Here is a 19,988-nt window from a genome sequence, read left to right as displayed (position 1 = left end):
GCGTGCAGGCCACGCAGCATTATAAGGCTAGGAATGCAGCGCACATCACTCACCTCATCAATGCGGAGTTGGATGAGCCGAAGGGAATAGCTGGAGCCACTAATAGTATCCTGGGCTTCCTGGAGCACTGTGTTTGCTTGTCTCAAATTCTCCACCACTTCTTCCACGTTGCCCTCTACAGCATTTGCTCGGTTCCTGGGGGAATGCAGTAGGGAAGCATAATTCAATCAAAAATGTATCGTTATCTTTATAATGTAATTATAATGACAACACATGATGAGGTATTGCTTTGTGGCTCAAAAGTTAAAAACCGGCAGAGGGGAGATAAGCTGGACAAGTGGAACATCTTGCAAAGAGAAGATGTGAAAAGCTTGTAATAGAAGCCAGAAGTCCTGAAGCCACTGTACTTTAACCACTTGACCATGCTGCCTTCCAAGAAGAGAAGCAGTGCTGTACTTCCTACCACTTGGACGAGGAGGCAGGATGGGAAAAGAAACCAAAGCCTCCATTAGAAGCACAACTGCTTCTAATACTTGGTAAAGTGGGGAAAGACGAATTATTTAAGGGGGAAGAAAGTGCCCAATTAGTTGCTTAAAGCTTTACATCAGTTACACTGGCTGCCAGTTTGAAGTGAGACTTTTTACTTTCCCCTGGAATGTCTGCATGCAAAGCCAGACTCCCCTAACTCATCACACTCAGCTGGTGTCAGATGCTGTCAATGGGTTTACACTCTTATCGCATTAACCTTCTCTCCAGAATATTGCTATGATGGAATGATCATAAAATAAACCCATTCCAGCTCTACAAGGGTGCTCTGTTTTGTTTTTTGTTTTGTTTTCAAGGGGACAAGCCTCCCAACTTTCATCAGGATAGTAAATACGCCATTTAATGCTCGCGTTCTCTCCCTTAGTAACTGTACGATTATAATGGAGATCCCATTACTGAGTCCCTGGAAATCCCTGTTCAGCTCTATCATCTCTCATGATAGGAGCTCAAAGAAGCAAAAAAGGTTCCCATTGGTCAGGGAAAGATCCCCCATCCCAATATCTACAATGAAGGGACGTCAGACTATTGTTATTAGAGGCAGGGTTTATTATTTGCATTGCAATATCAGCTGGAGGCACCAGTCAAGACTGGAGTCCCATGTCTCTAGGTACTGTACAGACACACAAGCTATGGGGCTAGAATCTCAGCTGATATAAATCAGCACATCTCCACTGAAGTCAATGCAGATTTACACAAGCTAAGGATCTGGCCAGCAGTCAAATGCAATTTGGCTCCAGTAATTCTGGCAACATTATCCCAACCATGCTGTGTAACGTGACTCAGGCACAACCAAGGTGAATCTGGGAGTGGGAGTTGCTGGAAGGCCACATGGACAGCGAGCAGCAGGATTGAAATGGGGAGTCTCTCTCTTCTGGAGGGACTTGAGGAACGCAAATATAGGGCCACTTCCATCCATTTCCAAGGACTCTGGGTCAGGCCCATAGACTCTCATCCCATTAGCTTAAAGCCCAGTTTACCTTGCCTGTTCAGCCTCTTGCTGAAGCCTCTTGGCCTTAGCGATATCACCAGCTGTTTGGGTGAGGATGCTCTCAGGACACTGCAGCTTAGCAGCCAGGTTTCGGATCTCAGTCATTTTCCTCAGGATGGCAGCAGTGTCCGTTGGGAGGCGGAGCGAGAGCACATAGTCGCTGACCTCCTGGATGGTGGCAGGGTCGGTGGCTGGGTCTAGAGAGTTTACAAACAAACAAAAGTCAGGTAGAGCTGCAAGAATAGCGTGCGGGCAGGTCTGGGAGCACAGCATGGGGAGCCAGAAGTCCAGGGGATAGGCAATGCAGCAAGTGACTATAAACACCAGGTTCAGGGGTTACGAAGTCCCAGCTCCTCTAGCTCCCGCTACCTCCTCATTCAAAGAGTTGCATGTGTCTGCCAACATGCGGCCAGATTACCGCTAACTTAGTCCATTAGTGTATCCCCCATTTTACAGTCCCTCCCAAGGGACCCAAGGCAGTACTTCTGCCAGATCCACTCGCTAGGCAGATAAGATGTTCTGTATGTCCCAGCTGTAAATTTGTCTTTGTGGATCCTACCATGCAGGCAGGGTTTCAACCGTGTGACAAAATCCAGGAGGTGACTCTTTGACAACTGACCCCTCTGAGCTCAGGGGAGTCAGATCAGTTGAGCAGAGAGACAATGGGCCAGATTCAGCTTTGCACAAGTCAGTGCAGGTTGCTGCACCAGCTAATGCTAGGCACAAGCTTGACCCATGGCCTGGAATAAAATAAGAACTGTTTGAGATTTAACTAAGGACACTGCAAAACACTTCAGCCAAGCTTCCAGCCAGAGTACTAAAACAATACCTTTGATTTGACAAAGAAATCTGTGCCTCTAAACGTGGAGCACAGTCTGACACTAGCAACAGACTGAGCAGCACATGTATTCCAGGACAAGCCTTCTCCTCGATCACCACTGAAGGTAACAGGTCTGAGAGAGAAGAGCTGTGCACATCCCAAAGGACGCTGCGTTAGGGATTAGCTGGGGCTTGGTAATCTCTGTAATACCTGACAGTGCTGATTTTCTTCTTCACCTAATTCTCATAAGGTTGATCCGTTATTAAAATCTGCTTATGAATTATAGGTCATCCCACTGGCTGTGGGGCACAATAAATTCTTTAGCCTGGTTAATAATCTGCACCATAGAAGATTTGCTTGAGTGCTGCTGGAAAGCTGGTCTAGGTCTGAGTCCTGTGCAAAAGCCACCATCATAACTGATGCTAACTGAGGGCCCTCAAAGGCTGTCTCAGCATCGAGACGAAGAAGAATGTACTCTGCTCTCAGATGCTAGGATAGAGGTGTAATGGCAGTGGAAGACACGTGACGAAATCTCTCCCTGCTGTCGCTGTACTGTACCTACTCTGCAGATGGAGTGCTTGGTGCCCCAGGACTGTCACTCCAGCACTTTTCACCTCTGCTAAATTCAGTTGATTTGTTTTTAACTGGTTTTTTTCCACCTTGGAAAAGGAGAGTGGTTCCTGAACAGCTGCGGGAAGCGTGGCCAGATTTCTCATTAAGTTCTACAGTACAGAAGGCCGAGGGCTAGCATCTTCTGCCCTCCCTACAGCCACTTACGGTAACTTCACAGATGGCATTTGGAGGCCATTAAGGCAATGGGCTAAATCTGTCCCTGGTGTAACTCCAGGGAGGTCACCAGGGTTACACCACCAGTAGTTAATCTAGTTCTGTGTGAATGGCACAATCAAAGCTTGACTCTGAAGATGGTGGTCATGGTCAGACTGTACTTTCACTCCCCAGGGGAGAACTAATTTAAGTTGCAGGTGCTGAAGGCCCAAACCTTTCTAGATATAGTCAAATACCAGAGCTGACGACATTCAACTTATATCAATGTTAGTCCATTTTTGAATGCAAGTCTGCTGTCCGGGGCTCATGGTGCATTAGTGACATTTACACTCTTAGGCAAAGCAAAAGCAGCACTCCCTTTAAAAATGGTTGTATTAGTGTTAGACTAAGAATATTAACCACGTCTGATTCCCCAGACAGTGCAGTGTGAACTGATGCAAGGATGAGAGTGGGAATTGCAAGATATTATTAGAACTAAGAGAACTGTCCACAAAAAGGCCCAACGCCAATCAGAACTTGCTTGTTCTCAGGTCTCATTGAAACTCGGACTGCAATTCAAATATTTGCAAACCTTTTGAAAGCTCCTGGGCCTTTTTTCCAGCAAATCTGATGCCAATTTATTTTTTCCTTGCAACACGAATTAGGTGAAACTGAGACCTTTTCACTGAGTTTTGGGCTTCCTTTGAGCTCTAAGTACAAAGCAAGCCTTGGAGGCGTTCAACGTACATGGATCAAAACCAAAGCAAATATTTGTACCATGAGACAAACCCCTGGGTTATTATTTCCCCAGCTCTTCAGAAAACACATCTAGGGAGCTAGAGCTGATGGGGATCCCAATGGCCTAGTGATTATGTAACTCTTCTGCCAGGATTCCCTTTCTCAATGCAACCAAGAATTCCTCTCATGAGATTTAAAGACTAAGCAGAGAATACAAGGCCAGATCTTCAAAGGCTTCTTTAACTGTACTCAGAACTGGCACATCCACTGTAACCAGCCAACAAACCCTTGTCCAGGTGAACAGGTGTAAGTCAGGTTGGGGGAGTGATTCCCTGACCTGTTCTCACCTCTCCCTGTTCTTGTGGCTAAGGTTTTCCATCCACAAAGGGACAAGCATGGGCATGCTGTGGGCTTAGTTAAGGAGTCCCTTAGAGGTTTCCCCTCAGTGTCCTGCCCTCACATGCATGGAGACTAATGGATTTACCTGACAGGAAGTTGCGGACTTGCTGGATGAATTGCTGGATGCGTCGGACGTCTCCTTCTATCTGTGTCCTGGTTACACTCACTTGGTCTCCGAGACGTCGTGCATTGCTTTGGATTTGGTTTGCAGCTGTTTCTGCTGCCCTGATCTGCCAACAACAGTGCCCCCAGTAAAGTCAGGTTCTACTTGGCACAAGACAGCCTAGAAAGTTCACCAGCCCTGTCTGGGCTCTGCCATCAACTCCCTGGGTGACGTTGGGCAAGTCACTCCACCACTCTCTGTCTTGGTTGCCCCATTGTCAACAGATTGGAGGAGAGGCTTGAGGGATAAAGATTTAAGATAGGATTTTCAAAACAGACTTTCAATGGGACTTGGGCTTCTAAGTCACGAGTCTCCTTGGAAAATTCTGCCCTTAGCATGTGCAAAGTGCTCTGAGATACTCAAATGAAAGTCTGTAGGAAGGGACTAATGTGGCTAACGTGTACATGCTGGATCCTAACTAAGGATGGTGCAGAGAGACTGGAGCATCAGAGCAGCATCAAAAGACTTGAGAAGTTTAAGCTTTCTAAACCTGCTCTCCATCTTGCATTGCTGCCCTGGAAATTCAGTGAGAACAAGCTCCCTGGTGACCTTCCCTGAGTGCTGGAAACACCTGGAGAAGAGCTGTTCCCTGGGTATTTCAGACCTTTGGCTTCCACTCTCAGAGGGAGCTAGGACATGCAGAGTCAGCACAAAAAATGACCACTTTTTAAAAGAAGTTCTACTAACATTTCCAAGCCACCCAGGAAATTCAGTTTTGGGTGAAGTTTGAGGTGAATTATTTGAGCCCTGCCTGGGTAAACATGCCTGCCATCCCCCTCTCTGCTTAATGAAGGTGACATCTCCATTGCAGTGTATCCTGGGAGCAGGTGAACACACAGCATGTATGCTAATCAACCCCTCCTTGCCATTACCTGTGGAAGCAGACACCCCTGAGCTCCTCATTCCCTGTACCTACCATCTGCATGGTCTGCTGGAGCTGAGTCTTTATGCCATCGAGCTCTCTGGTGGTCTTCTCAGCAGTTCTGACTGCGCCACTTGACAGCGGAATGATCCCTCTGCAGCTGAGGCCCGTTCCGCACCCCATTGTGCTGTCCTGTGGACACAGCTCCCCGTCACAGTGCCCAGGGGTACAGGCCTTGGATCTGATGCCACTGCAAATCTAAACACAGAGAGAAGCTGCATGCTGGTGAGAAGGCTCTGATGGTATTGGTGCTACTTCACCATCAATGGCACAAAGACTACAGTGGAGATGAACCTTCCAACACAGACACAAGAGAACAGGTGTATCTGCGTATCCATGGGTGCACAGTTCTTTTAGGACGATTTCTGGTGTAGCATTCAGCATGGGCTTAGAGGAGAGTACATGCAGGAGGGGCTATATATGAGTGTCGTGCAGGAGTGTAACAGAAGATGCACCCAAGAACAGTTCATGGAGCGTAGTGAAAGGTAATGTCTTGCAATACGGAGCAAATGCATTGTGCGGGGAAGAGTTTATACAGAGCAGTGGAGGGTATGCATAGACAGCTGTATGTAACTCAGGGAGAGCATCCCTGGGTACCGTAGAAGGAGTATATATTTTTGGAGGCAGGTACGCACTCGCTATTTGGCAGCCGTCAGTGGCAAGGAACAAATGGTATTGACTCCTGTGCTCCAGTTATCAGGTCTGTGGGCAACAGAAGAAGCTCCGTACAACACATCAGGGTGTCTAGAAATAAACGAATACACTTCAAAGGGCCAGGGCACACCTGGTCTCCAGGTTATACGTGATGCCCACAAATACCCTGTAACCCACAGGGTTTGCTTGTACAGACGGCCATAGGCTGAGAAATCCTAGGGGGTACTTCTGCATGAATGGCAAAGGTTTTGGATTGCACGTCACCTTCTAACAGTATCAGTGGGGTCTATTTAGCAAGGCGGCCAAGAGGAGCAGCCTGTGAGGGTTCAGAAATGGTGCAGGGACTGTCATTTACCCCCTTCCTGTCACAGGCAGGGATCTTTCACATGGGGGTGGCTCTGATGCTGTGAAAAGCAGCGAGATGAATGAGTGATGGTCTCCACAGCAACATACATCAGGAGACGCTGAAATGTGTCTCCATGGCAATAGCAGAGCAGCGTAGGGAGGAAAAAGAAAAGGAGACCTTGAGCCGAAACCAGACAGCTCTTGGGGACATAATGCAGTGAGAACTGCTGGGGAAAAGTTTCACTAGTGGGGAGACCATCCTGTGCCTTCGTATCTGCTGTTACCAGGCAGATCAGGCTTGACAAAGATCAGGCATGACAAAGCCCTGGCTGGGATGATTTAGTTGGGGATTGGTCCTGCTTTGAGCAGGGGGTTGGACTAGATGACCTCCTGAGGTCCCTTCCAACCCTGATATTCTATGATTCTAAGCAATGCTCAACCTTGGCTCAGCTGAATAGCACCTGCCAAGAGCCCCAGGACCACACCCCTTTGGTACATAAAATGGGGCAGAGGGATGCAACCTGTGGATGCTAGAGATCCCAGCATACCATGCTAGGCTGCTTGGGTCAAGGTGGAGCAGTGCAGGCTGAGACCTCTACCCTCTGTGCCCTGCAGCCATGGCTTAAAAATGAGAGCGTCTCCGAGACAAAACATAGACCTGCACTGCCAGCAGAGGTGCAACTACAGCATGGGTAGACACGCGCAAGCTAGCTTTGGTCTAGCTAGCTCAAATACCAACAGCAATTAAGTTTTGGCCTCAAGACTAGACACTTAAGTATATACCTAGGGTCCTGGGTGGTCTTGCACAGCCTGTGCTGACACAGTGTCAGTGCTGTTGGTACTCAAGCTAATGAGAGCAAAGCTAGCCCTGGTTTGTACACACATGCTGCCGTCACACCTCTGGCCGCATGTAGACGTATCCTTGGCCAGACATGCTTTGACCACCCCATTTCAGCCTGCGACAGGATCCATGTCTGTTTCACCTTATTTATAGTTGGTGTCAAGTTGGGGGAGGAGGCCATCTCGCCCTGGAGGGCCTCCAGCCTGGACGGGTGGTCTGTAAAGCTGCTTTCCAGCCCCTCAGTCATTCTCCGGTTCTCTCTGGATTGAGCCAGCAAGCTGAAAGTGCCCGTTATGCGGTAGCTGGCATTGGTGGAGGTCTGGTACGCAGAGCTGACAGTCTTGAAGGCTCCTGCAGGAATAAAACCATGTGCAACGTGAATGGCTCCATGACTCATCCATGCAGCAGTGCGACCTAAACCATGGGATTGATTTTAGCCTGCTGGATAATGTGTGGTGGGGAAGGGGGAGGAAGCTGCGAGACTGGTTAGTCACAAGTGTAGAGATTAACGGTCCTTTTATTGATTGCTTCACTGTGAACTGCAGCCTCCCTTGTGTGTCTAATTCTGTCTTTGAGCTAATGGCTGTAAAGAAAACCAGAACAAAATACATACAGGTCCCGATCCTGGGCTGCCCTGAAGCAGGTGGTAAAGGTGGCTTTATGGCACGTCTATGGCTTTCCCACGCCAAGCCTGGGGACTGACAGGGCCTGGAGTAGTCCATGGGGGGGCTGCTCTCTCTCACACCCATCTAAGAGGGACTGTCCTGACAGCATGGGATCACGAGATGCCCCAGCCATTCCCACGTTCCCCGAGCCAGAAACCCTCCACTGGGATCCAGAGGAGGGGATGGTGTAAGCACAGCTGCAGGACCTTTGTACCCCTCTGTGGTTATTCTCCTTTGCTGGAGCAGAGCAGTGTAAAGTGGCCATAGGGGGACCAAGGATGTGGCCTCACAGATGGAAGGAGAGGAGTGACCCGTACAGGGCAATGAAAGAGTGAACTCACTTTAAAGTAAGACAAAAAATGCGGAGGATTCTGGATGGGATTCTAGATTTCAGCTGAACCCAACATCTCAAATGGAAGCTCGCTACAAACTGCTGGGAAGCTCACTACAAACCGCCAGGCTTTTCTTGGTTTCCTGCTGAAGCTACTACGATTCTCAAGTTCTCCATCTGAACCCACCAATCCGCCCAGCTGGCTTGCTGAATGGAGGACCCCTTTGGAATCACGGCAAGGGAGTCCTGCTTCCTCTCTACTGCTCAACAGAAGCACAGACACACACACCTCAGCCCTCAGTGGGAGCAATCAGGGCCTAACCCTTGCTCAGACAGCCAGAGATTGAGAGAAGTAAACGGAACTGCAGAGAAGAAAGATGGAATCTACCATAAGCCTCCGAGGTCATTCTCCAGCGCTTCAGATCAGTGCTTTGCCAGAAAATCCAAACAGAAGTACACTGTGCAATGAGTCAGTGAGGGAAAGCCGAAAACAATAAGAAAGAATAAGAAATCTTTAGGGAACTAGCTGTAGCAGGGATGTGGAGGCAATCCACCAATATCATCATCACAAGACTTAATTAGCTCTTCCCAACAGGGTCTGACAACCACTTGGCTCCCTCTTCTACCCCATCACTTTTTCCATCTGTGCAAAAGCTTCATTCGTTCTGCTTCCTTCGTCCTGGTGACAGATTCTCAGAGGGGCTTTTATTTCCCTTTTTCAATTAAGCTCAGGCTGTGTTTTAGGAGAGGTGCTTCTGTAACATCCAGAAGAAAGTGTGTGCTGCCTGGGAGGGAAATCAGCTGGACTGCTGGGATACTAGTAGCAACCCTGCCTGTGGCTAACCTTTCTGATGCCTAAGCTTTGGAGACAAATTCTACCAGCTATAGGTGCAAAATTGCTGATGAAAGCTTCGAAGTTCAGTGGAAAGAGTACCCCTAACCTGCATAACTATTTGCTGGTCCTAAATTGCCCATCAATACAGTGATGCTCCTCACCCATCCAACTGGTGGAAAAGTAGCCAGAATTGCAGTCACCACGGATGGTAGAGTACAACTGCATTGAGCCAAAACTGCCTACCTGAAAGGTCTGTGTGGCGGCTGGCTTCAAACTGGGTCTTCTTAATCTGGTACTGCCCGTTAACGAAAAGCAGGCTCTTGTCCAGGGCTTCAAGATCATTGGCTAGAGAGAAGGTGTCATTCACAAAGGGTAGGTCAGGATTTATGCCCTGGACCTGCTGTCTGAAATCGAGAAAGGAGAAAAGAAAATGAACCATATTAGAGAGCACCGTCTGTCCATCTTATGTGTATTACGTGCAGAGAGCCCAGCTGAGATCAGGGCCCCATTGTGCTAGGCACGGTACACACATAGCAAGAGAGAGCTGAGAGTTCCTGCCCCAAAACTTTTGCATCCGAATAGATACCAGACAAAAGATGTGAGGGGAAAAAGAGGCTTAGGCAGGGGAAAGGATTTCTCCCGATCATAGAGGAGGTTGGTGGCAGAGCCAGGAATGCATCCTCAATCCAAGGCCAGCACTGCCTCTCTACCTTATCTGTCTGTCTAATCATCTGGAGCAATAATTTCCCTAGGACGACCTGTGCAAACAATGGGAATGAGGGGCTCACAGTCTGTTCTACAGTCTGTGGATTAGGAGGACAGATAGGTTGGCAGGATGAGCACTTATGGCAGGACCTCCAAACTGTGCGATCACTGAGCCAAGCAGACATATTTTAAACTGAAGAAGAGGCAAAAATGTTAGTGGGATTAAATGTGTAACACGCTAAGTGTGTATGTTGAGCCCCTCTCTAGTATCAAGTCCACACAGGATAAGAGCCTCCTACTGCAGCCAGCCCAGGGAGTTCTTCCTTTCGCTCAAGTGGTAGAGGCCGGTATGGGGTTCTGGGCACTGTGAACGGATCATCTGTACAAGTGAGGAGGAGTCCTTTACCTGATTGCAGTGAGCATGCTGGACACCTGACCCAGGCCCTGCTGCGTCACTAGGGGGTTGCCGAGGATCCCCTGAATCTGCTGAACATTGCCTTCTGCTTCCAAGATGCGAGTGCTGAAGCCAGCGCCCCCCGTTCCCAGCTGCAGTCGTGAGGTGGAATTTCTCAGGCTGACTTGGCGCAGGCCGAACCGGCGAATGTCGCTGTCGTAGGCCTGGAAGCAGGGGTGGCACGTCTCGCAGAGGGGATAGTTGCTGCAGTAACCCCGCTGGCACTGGTCGCAGCGAGGCCCGGTAAAGCCAGGGCGGCAGAGACAGCTGCCTGTGGTCTTGTCACACCCCATCCCCTCCGTGCCCTGGAAATTGCAGTCACACTCTGTTGGGTGGAAAGGGGGAGGTGAAAGCCTGTGACAGGCAAGGCAGTGCTGCTAAATCAGATCCCCATTGTATCCCACTTCCCCTGCATGGACCCTCTGTGGAAAGGAATTAGAGTGGTGAGCCCCAACATCTCACACCTTATCCAGGATGCAGGGGGGAAGGCTCTGGCATGGAAGGTGGCAGGAAAGGACCCAGCAGGAGGCAGTACTAGACACACGGAGGGATGGGAAGAGGAACAGAGACACACAGGGGGGCTGTTCCAGAGGGGAATGGTCTCGTCTACCAAAAGCAATAAGGTTTTGAAGTGGCAGGACAAGGGCCAGGAGACATTTTTAGAAACAATAATTCCCCGGTGCTGAAAAACAGTGATAAAAAACTATCGTACGGACCTCTGCATCCTGTCCTGACGTCACCATAGGACCCATCTGGACAAACCCGCAGCTGGGCAGCAGAGCAGGTACGCCCCACGAAGCCTTCCCGGCACTGACACTGCCCTGTGAACTACACCAAGAGAGGCACATCAGTGGGGAAACAGCTTTGAACTGTGTCTGCAGGGAGACAGGGGGAAAGCCCTCCCTCGCTTGTTCTTGAACCAGCAGATCACACCCCCTCGTAGCAATGTCCCTTGGTAACAGGACTAGTGTGCAGAGTCCCCAGCAGTGACAATCCCATTCTTTCCCGGGGGAGACTCAGCTACTTATTCAGCCCAAGTTTTTCCCCCTCTCACTTCCATTTCATGTCTCTCTTAGTGACGCCCTTCTGCTGCAGGGCCCAATGCTGAACTTAGTCACCCCTGAGTGCCTGAAGTTACACCCCTACCTCCACACCGAAGTGCCTCCGTAAGGGTATGTATGGGCTCTGAGCTCGAGGAGACAGCACCGCACTAGCTCCCATCAAGCTAGTGGGAGTATGTGTCCTGGCATTGGGAATCACACTCCCAGCTCAGAGCACAGACACCTTACGAGGCCTGAATCCTTCCAGCCCCTGTTGGCTTGAGCACTTTTGACAACCCACATCTCCAGTGTTTGAAAACGTTGGCCCGAGTCCCATGCTAGCTGTGATGAGAGTTCTCCTCCCCGCTGCGTCTCCTGCACACAAAGAGCTCTCTCTCCATTACCCAAGCCCTTCTGCTCTGACACATCGGCTCTGAATCTTTACTAGGCCAAGGGCGAGAAACAAAGAATGTAGCACAGGATTTGATGTTTCTGCCATTGGAAGATGCTGACCTTACAGACTGTAGACAATGCAAATGCAAGGATATTACCATATCTCACATTGACACTATGGTGGGGGGGGGGGAAGGGAATTGGGGAGAGATCATCAGCTGACTTTAAGGAGGGAGATGTGAGTCCTTAGACATGTGTCCCCACACTGCTCTGACTGGTGACCATAGCTTGAACCATTCTAGGGGCCTACACAGCCTCTGAATCACCCTCAGTATCTCAGACCCCTGAGGTGCCCAGGGGAATGCAGAAATACTGACTTTCATTTCCCTCAGTCTCCACTGTGCATGCCCAACTCAACAAGGCCTCTTTCCAATGCTTGTATCAGCTGCCAGTCCTCTGCAGCCAATGGATCCATTGCATGTTCCACTCTCCCAACAAAGGGACGGTAATTAAGGACGAAATACCGGTCTGCTCTGCTTTAAAAGCAGATGATTTTGCAGGCGCATGCTGCCCCTTATCCTGCCCCATACAAGGGCTAGGGTCAGTCTGCAATGAGCCATCCCAACGAAAACTCCAATGTACAGTCCTTGGAGAGAAAGACCCTCTTTCCTTTACAGGGGAAAAGAATCAACTGACACCCAGTTCTCAGGGACGGCTCTAATGTAAAAATACAACCTAGCTGAGACTGGATTGTGACTCAAGAGACTGGGACTCAAATCCCTGCTCTGCCACAGACTTGCTGTGACCCCTGCACAAGTCACTTAGGTTCCCTGTGCCTCAGTTCCCCATCTGTAAAATGGGGATAATAATCCTCCCTTTGTCATATCCTCTGTGTTGACTGTAAGCTCTTTCAGGCAGGGACTGTGTCTTATTACATGTCTGTGCATCTCCTAGCGCAGTGAGACACCAGTCTGAGCTAGCCCCTAGGCATTTTTGCAACACAAATAATAAACAAATAATGTTGATTCCAGATTTCAAACAGCCCCATGTTCGAGATGTTCAGACCTCAGGTTTTGGTTCTACGTAGGATAGAGGAATCAACCACAAAAACTGGATCTGGATTCAATCCTGAATCCCCAGTTGTTTGATTTTAGGACCCACCTCTGATTGTTACAATTGGCATATTTTTCCTAATACATAACCTGAATTTTCCTTGTTCTCCTCTCACTGATTAATGAGGATAATTAGTCCCCCTTCTCCCACAGCTTAAGAGCTCCTATTAGGATTTCTTTGCTAAAGAGCAGACCTTTAAAATGGCTTAGCCTTGTCTTTGTAATTACCGGTTTGTCTTCCTGCACTGTATGAAGGGCATGATGGACTATAGACAATTGCCGGGTGCTTTAGGGACACGTGATGCAGCCCTTTCCTAAAGGAGAGAGGCAGGTTCCATAGAAAAGTGGCAAGATGAGACCATCTAATAAGCGGTCTCAACTCTGTGATCACTCAGTGGCACAATACCATGCCACCGCCCCACACAGCAGGGGCCCTCGCGTGCGCTGCTGCTGGTGACATCCTCAGCTGTTCTAATAAACCAGCCGGACCAGTTCCAGTCTCAGAAAGATCCATTCAAGCCAAGAGCGGTGCCAGCAGCAACAACAGGATTATTTTTAGAGGTGATTGAAAAACAGTGGGGAAAGAGGGAAAACTGTAAAAAGTGCGCTGAATTTTTTTCCTCCTTTTTTTCAAAATAGAAAGTTCATCAGAATTTTGAAATTCATGAAATTTCAGCCAGTTCTAATTAATATCATTTCCCCCCACTTGTCTATGGTATTTATACGGTCCCCATTACTGTAATATCTGAGATCCTTGCAATTGTTAATGTATTGATCCTCATGGCACCTCTGTGAGAGCTGTAATCCTTATTTTACAGATGGAGAACTGCAGCACAGAGAGACACAGTGACTTGCCCACGGACACACAGGATATTGGTGGCACAGCAGGGAACTGAACCCAGGTCTTTCAAGTTCTAACCTAGGATCCTGACCCATCATCCCACCCACAGCACCAAGCTAATTGTGCTGTTACACAGCCATGGTCACTAATGGTCTAGGTGCCGTTTGACACAGGGCGTTTGGCTACTGACGGGGCAGATGGAGTGCAAAGTGCTCCCTGGCAGCGTTACATGAGATACAATGACCCCAAGGGTTGCAAACTGTGCCCTGTAGCACAGTGCCCGTCCACGCCCAGGATTCCCACACTGCTGCTGCCAACCTAGCTCCCTAGGATGAAATCTGGGGTCCGTACCTGGTTACACTGTGGGCTGAAGGAGTTGCGAGGGTCGCAGTTGCACGGCTGACAGCCTTGGCCACTGGCGATCTTCCAGTGATTGGCAGAGCACTGATCGCAATTGGCTCCCACCACGTTGGGCAGGCAGAAGCACCTCCCTGTTTCGTCGTCGCAGGGTGCGTCCTGGCGGGTCCCCAGGATGCTGCAGGCACACTCTGAAAGGCAAGGGGGCTTGTTCAGCCAGCTCTGTCGTTAGAACTGGGCGATGACCACTCCAAGGCCTGGGGGTTAGTCGGGCTGCTTGGGGGGCCAGATTCCTGAAGGGATGTCTGCTTTAAAGGGGAAATGAGCATGCAGGAAAGGTGCAAGAGTGGGGTGAGTTCAGGGGACCACAGGACGGCAGCACAGGGACAAGGCAGGCCTTTCTCCCAATATTCAGAGACAAAAGGAGGCAGCTTCTATACCACCGCCCCTGTGCCAGAGCCTGGTGACATCGGTGCTACGTAGCTGGTTTAATACAGTAGTGTCCTGTCAGACAATGCACCATGACATTGAGGTTATGACTCCAAAGTCTCTGTGACCCTGGGGTCCCCCCTCCTCCAGCCCTATCCAGGGCATGACAAATGCACGGAGATCGTTGCATCCAGTCTTTTGCTGAGCTTGTTCCCCATGCCAATGACTGAACCTGAGCCCATGCTGCCACCTGCTGTAACAGGGACGCCGCCTCGCTGCAGCCCGGTGCTGTCTTTCGCAGTTGCTGAGGCATTTGCAGAATCCCGTGTGAGACGCACAGGACTAGCCAGGCGCAAATGTGGACCTGGAGGTCCTGGCTCTGTTCAAACGAGCACGCAAGGGTGAGAGTGCATCACACCCCCCACGCTCCGAACCACCAGCCGGCGAGGCTCATCAGAACAGGTTTTCTCATCTGGCCCCAGAGGGCCCAGCTTGTTGCCAAGCTGAAAACCAGTTCTCTTCCTCAAGACTGGGACACAGCCACTGCAGGGGCTGGGTTTTGCAAACCTTCGCTGGCCGGGTCTGCAAGCCCCACCCCGAGGCTGGCTTGGAAGCTGATCCCATTCAAAGCTCTCCGGGAAGCCACGTAAAAGGGCTGGGTTGGACCCACCTTTCTGTTATGCCCTGGAACCAGGCAGCCAGGACGCACCATGAAGAGGCCTCTGCTCCAGGTTCAAGCACTGACAGAAAGCTCAGGGTGATTCTGATTTTACCCAGACAACTATGTTCCCCCACCACCTTAAAAACCCACCTTCTCCTAAAGCCAATGTGTGCATCTGCTTTCCAAGATTCATTCATTTCAAGGCCAGAAAGGACCCTTTGATCACATAGTCTGGCCTCCTGCATAACCCAGGCCAGAGAATTCCCTGTTGCCCCTATATTGAGCCCAGTAATTTGTGTCTGACTAAAGCATCTTCCAGAAAGTGGCGGTAGTTTCTGTGCTCACTCACTGTGGCATCCCAGGGGGTTGGCATTGGTGAGCTGGGTGAATCCAGGCTTGCAGAGATGGCAGCGGTCCCCTTGCACGTTCTCCTTGCAAATGCAGCGTCCGGTCAGAGGGTCACAGCTGGACCCAGGCACCGTGCCGTCCGGGTCACACTCGCAAGCTGAAAATCACACACATTACATAAAGAACAGTGACAAGGAGACCACGGAGAAGTCGCTGGGAGTGGAAGGGGCAGGTCTCCCAAGGAGATGGCCAGTGCCCAGGGAATGCCACTTACGCAGACAGGCTTCCGGATGGGTGACATCTTGCCGCTGGTTGCGGAAAAAGTAGGCCTGGCAGCTTTCGCAGTTCCTCCCCGCTGTGTTGTGCTGACAGTCGTCGCACACACCTCCACTCACCCCACCGCTGGCTTGGTACGCAGCTGGGTCAAAATGGCACGACTCTGAGTGACCGTTGCAATTGCACCCTAGAAAGTGAGGAACACCCCGTTTAAACGCTGATCATTCAGAAACCACCAGCAGCTGGAGTTCTTCCAGCTTGACACTAGATGGCACTCTATCCTCGTGCATCACATTCACAATAAGAAAAGGCGTACTTGTGGCACTTTAGAGACTAACCAGTTTATCACGAAAGCTTATGCTCAAATAAATTGGTTAGTCTCTAAGGTGCCACAAGTACTCCTTTTCTTTTTGCGAATACAGACTAACACGCTGCTACTCTGAAACCTGTCACATTCACAATAGCTCTTAACTATAGTGCAGCATTCGGAAGCTGGCCCTGCCAGGTTGTGTCTTTGAGGGAGGCTGTTGCTGAGGCTGTAAGCTCCTTGGGACAGGGACTAAGTCTGGGGGAGGGCTGTCCAGCGTGTTAAGGTCCTGATCCTCATTGGGTCCTCTATGCTCTACAGCAATCCTAATATAGCATAATATAAAATAAATAACAGGAGCAGATATTTCTGGGACTGGTTTTGCAAAAGCCATATTGGGATGGTTTGGATCAAGGTCTATTATTATTCTAAACCCCCAAGTTGTTCAGATGAATGGATTCAGATTTTTGCCCCGCTCTAATCATTGCAATGCAATTAGCTTCTTAAGAAGATTCAGAAAATTCTCAGTGTCCAAGTTAGTTCTAGCCATAAGAACTTGACATGCTTTTCCAAGCTGAGCACAGACAGCGTGGGAGAGAAAAAGCCAGTCACTGTGGGTCAGGTCTAATGGTGAAAACCACCCATTTTTAGATGGTGATGGGAAATAATAAAAAATAAAGGGAATTAAATTCATTGTCCAGCCACAGCCCCAGAGTTACATCAGACAGATTTCAACTGGTCTGAGGGGTTTGGCGAGGGTAAGAGAGGGAAAGAATGGCTGGACAATGGACAGACATACTCCGGCATTCATTGGGGTTGCGGTCCTCTGCCGGTCTCCAAGGCTGGTCATTGTAGAAAGCTGCACAGCGATCACAGTGTGGGCCGGCGGTGTTGTGCTGACACACACAGTGTCCGTGAACCTGGAACAGAGAGGAAACTTCACACCCTATTCGCAGCCAATCTGTTAGCTCACTGTGACACACACACACACCCCTACCTCACTGGCAGTAGCTACTCCTTCTGGCCCCCCTGCTCATTCCCCAGTTAGAGTCACCTCTTCTTCCTGTCAGTCTGTGAGGACCAGAGCAGTGTGGGAACAAACTGCTGCTAGGAAATAGATGTAGATACGGCCTGATGCTGTTAACATGAATTCCCAGCAACTACACAAGGTATCTAATGTCAGGGGACGAGTACGTACACTAGAAGCCAGAAGCCTGTATTGGTGAATGTCATCTAGGTATGAAATAGAGTCAGCTAGGAGCTTCTGGGTCTCCTGGAGCCAGGGAAAGTGAAGGCTTGCAGTGGCAGAAGGTGCAGTTACACCCTCACTTCACCGCTGTGATGTGCAGCCTGAGCGCTGGTCTACATTACAGAGTTAGGTCGATGTAAGGCAGTTTACGTCAACCTCATTCGGTAAGTGTCTACACTAAAAAGTCGCTCCCGCCGATGTACCTCGCCTGCTACCCCGACTTATCTCCACCTCTGTGAGAGGTGTAGCGCTTAGGTTGACATCGTTAGGTCGACGCAGTGTCAGTGTAGACGCTGGGTTGTTACATCAACTTGCTGCCTTTCAGAAGCCATCCCACAATACCCCACAATGACAGTGAAATCAGTGCAAGCGCTCCTGGTGAGGACGTGCATCGCCAATGCAAGGAGCATAGTGTGGACATGCAAAATCAGTTTAATTACTGCGGTGGCTGTAAGTCAATGTAACTTAGGTCCACTTAAGTTTGTAGCGTGGATTTGCGCTGAGTAAGAATCCGTGCAATCAACAAGCACCACTTCGTAGACATTTCCACCTTCCTCTTTGTGCATTAAAACATTACACACTGTGTGCTTTGCCCTGGCAAAACTGAGCCAAGATGATTGCCAGACCTGAGCAAGCAAAAGAGCTCTGTTCTCCTTGGATCCTGTATCACTCCCCGCATCCTCCTAGCTCAGGCAAAATGGATCAGCACTGTCCCTCAATTGGCATGGGGCCTGTGTTAAGCAATGTGCAGTGCTCCCTCCCTCCTAAGGGCTGATCGTGCTGCTGAAGCACCGCTGACCGTCCCTAGTACCAGTGGAGGGACAGGAGGCCAGGACTGGGACAGGAGCCTGGTGTTAAAACTAGAACTCAGGGATGGTGCTGAGAACTGACACAGCAAAGCACTTGTCTCCTGGTTTTCCCTTGTGCTCTCACCTGCATCACGGCATTGGGGTCTCTGGAGGGAGTACAGCGGTCTGCGTGTCCATGGCAGAAGCAGCTTCCCTGCACTTGCATTTCGGTCACAGCATAGAAGGCACTGGGTGAGCGGTAGCCCTGCTGTGGGAGGCGAGGCAGCTGGGTGAAGTTAATTCTCAGGTTGGTGAATTCTCCCAGGTCTGTATGGGAGAAGAGGACAAATGAGGAGGAAGTAGCGACGAAGTCACAGGCCAGCAGGGCAGGGAAGCACATGTGGCAGAGAGAACCAGTGCATTAGCTGGGCCCCTTTGTTGGCAGCATCAGGACAGAGATCAAGGAGCAGAGAAGACTGAAGTATTCTCCTACCCATGGGATGTACGTCTCTCTCTATGGCAGGTGTGAAGCATTTCTGTGGGACATTGCGGGGGTGGGAGGAGGAGTGAGACCGCTGCTGTGTGGACTGTCCCTGCTCTGTGGGTTCATTGTTTAGAGGTGCCAGCACAGCACCTACCACTAGTATTAAAAGATGCTTCAGAAACAAAGCACCTCACAGTGCCATGCCATGCACAGCTTTGCAAAGGCTGACTCATCTCCAGGGACCAGCAGCCTCCAGCTGGTGCTGAGTGCCTACAATCTCCTCCTTTGCAAATCTGTAGCTGGAAGATGCGCAAGCAACCCTGGGAAACCCCCCTCCTCCAGGTATAAATGAGGAGATGTGCATACGACTGATGCTTTGGCTGTGAGATGTGGTGATGCCAGATGCCAGGTCAAGGGGGTTGAATTTGACCTGAGGAGAAGAACAGAGAAGCAACAATTAAGATGGTTAAAGGAAAAAAAATATGGGTCTTTGTTTTCATCTCCCAACCATCTAAACAATGAAATGCCCGCTCTGGAGCTGCCTCCTCTGGAGAGTAGCAGTTCCTGAGCACCATGCTGAAGGGCAGGTTAACATTGCTGAGGAATCAGCAACAATTCCACCAAAATGCCCAGCTGCTCACAAATCATTCGGTGCTTTTACGCTTGAAGGAGCATGAATCTTCCCATGGGACGCTCCCTACGCTCACTAGCCAGTCTCACCACCCTGCAGAACATCAGCAGAAAGGTCTCTTCTCGCTGCATCTGGGTGATGCCAGTGTCAAACTATAGACTATGGGCTGAGAATGCTACTGGGAAGAAAAGGGGGCTACTGGGGAGTTGAGAAGGCAAAAATGGGGAAGCTAACTAGGTGTTGGAACAATAGATGGCCACACAGCTCAGTTTGCTCCGTGTCTTCACAATAAGAAAGTTGAACAACCATTTGGCTAGACCCCCAGAGCATGTAAATAAGGCAACAACATTCCTGTGTTTTATTAACGGCTGAAGAAGATATAGAGAGTGGAGGTGAGCTCTTCAGTTTGTTAATCACAGAGCTGCATTTGGTTCAACAGCCTGCAATGGGCATTGTGTCCCTCCCTAGCTTCTCCTGTCCTTTTCAGATCTCCCAGTTTTCCTCTTAACCCAACGGGGAAGAACAACTCCCTCCACGGCAGGGATTACTGGGGAAAATTCTATGGCCGGTGCTATTCTGGCACTCTGACAAGCTGATCGTGTTGGCCCCTTCTGACCTGTGAATCTATGAAATGCCGGGGTGGCCAATTCCAGTCCATGGGCCATAAGCAACCAGAGGTTTCCATAATCAGCCCATACTGTGCTCATGTTGAATATGAAGGTGCAGCCCAGAGAATCTACACTTCCCAGTATGCGGTACTCTCAAAGGCTTGTTGCTTGGACCAAGACAGAGCATCACATGCTGGGAGCACTAGTTTTCATGGGAAGCTCCTCCATATTCAGGATGAGGTGGATGCAGTCTGCTCTGTTTTATGGCCTTCTGGGTCCTGGCAGGTTGCTAA

The 19,988-nt window shown here is 49.8% G+C and overlaps 1 protein-coding gene across 1 annotated transcript in view; it reads right to left on the bottom strand.

Annotated features, from left to right (window-relative positions):
• Positions 1 to 19,988, bottom strand: part of LAMB3 (laminin subunit beta 3) — a 47,227-nt gene that overhangs the window by 4,742 nt on the left and 22,497 nt on the right. The window contains exons 7-20 of the mRNA XM_074936039.1: positions 18,823 to 18,886; positions 18,118 to 18,299; positions 16,735 to 16,855; positions 15,627 to 15,815; positions 15,354 to 15,509; positions 13,909 to 14,105; positions 10,888 to 10,999; positions 10,124 to 10,496; positions 9,256 to 9,416; positions 7,324 to 7,532; positions 5,336 to 5,539; positions 4,342 to 4,486; positions 1,524 to 1,731; positions 54 to 195 (exon numbers count right to left, since the gene is read on the bottom strand). Coding sequence (XP_074792140.1) covers positions 54 to 195; positions 1,524 to 1,731; positions 4,342 to 4,486; positions 5,336 to 5,539; positions 7,324 to 7,532; positions 9,256 to 9,416; positions 10,124 to 10,496; positions 10,888 to 10,999; positions 13,909 to 14,105; positions 15,354 to 15,509; positions 15,627 to 15,815; positions 16,735 to 16,855; positions 18,118 to 18,299; positions 18,823 to 18,886 — 2,463 coding nt within the window. The remainder of the gene's footprint in view (positions 1 to 53; positions 196 to 1,523; positions 1,732 to 4,341; positions 4,487 to 5,335; positions 5,540 to 7,323; positions 7,533 to 9,255; positions 9,417 to 10,123; positions 10,497 to 10,887; positions 11,000 to 13,908; positions 14,106 to 15,353; positions 15,510 to 15,626; positions 15,816 to 16,734; positions 16,856 to 18,117; positions 18,300 to 18,822; positions 18,887 to 19,988) is intronic.

Source organism: Natator depressus, chromosome 21 (genome assembly GCF_965152275.1).
Source record: "Natator depressus isolate rNatDep1 chromosome 21, rNatDep2.hap1, whole genome shotgun sequence".
Taxonomy (NCBI): Eukaryota; Metazoa; Chordata; order Testudines; family Cheloniidae; genus Natator; species Natator depressus.
The sequence above is the reverse complement of the archived record's forward strand: the minus strand, read 5'-3'. Positions and strand labels throughout refer to the sequence as shown.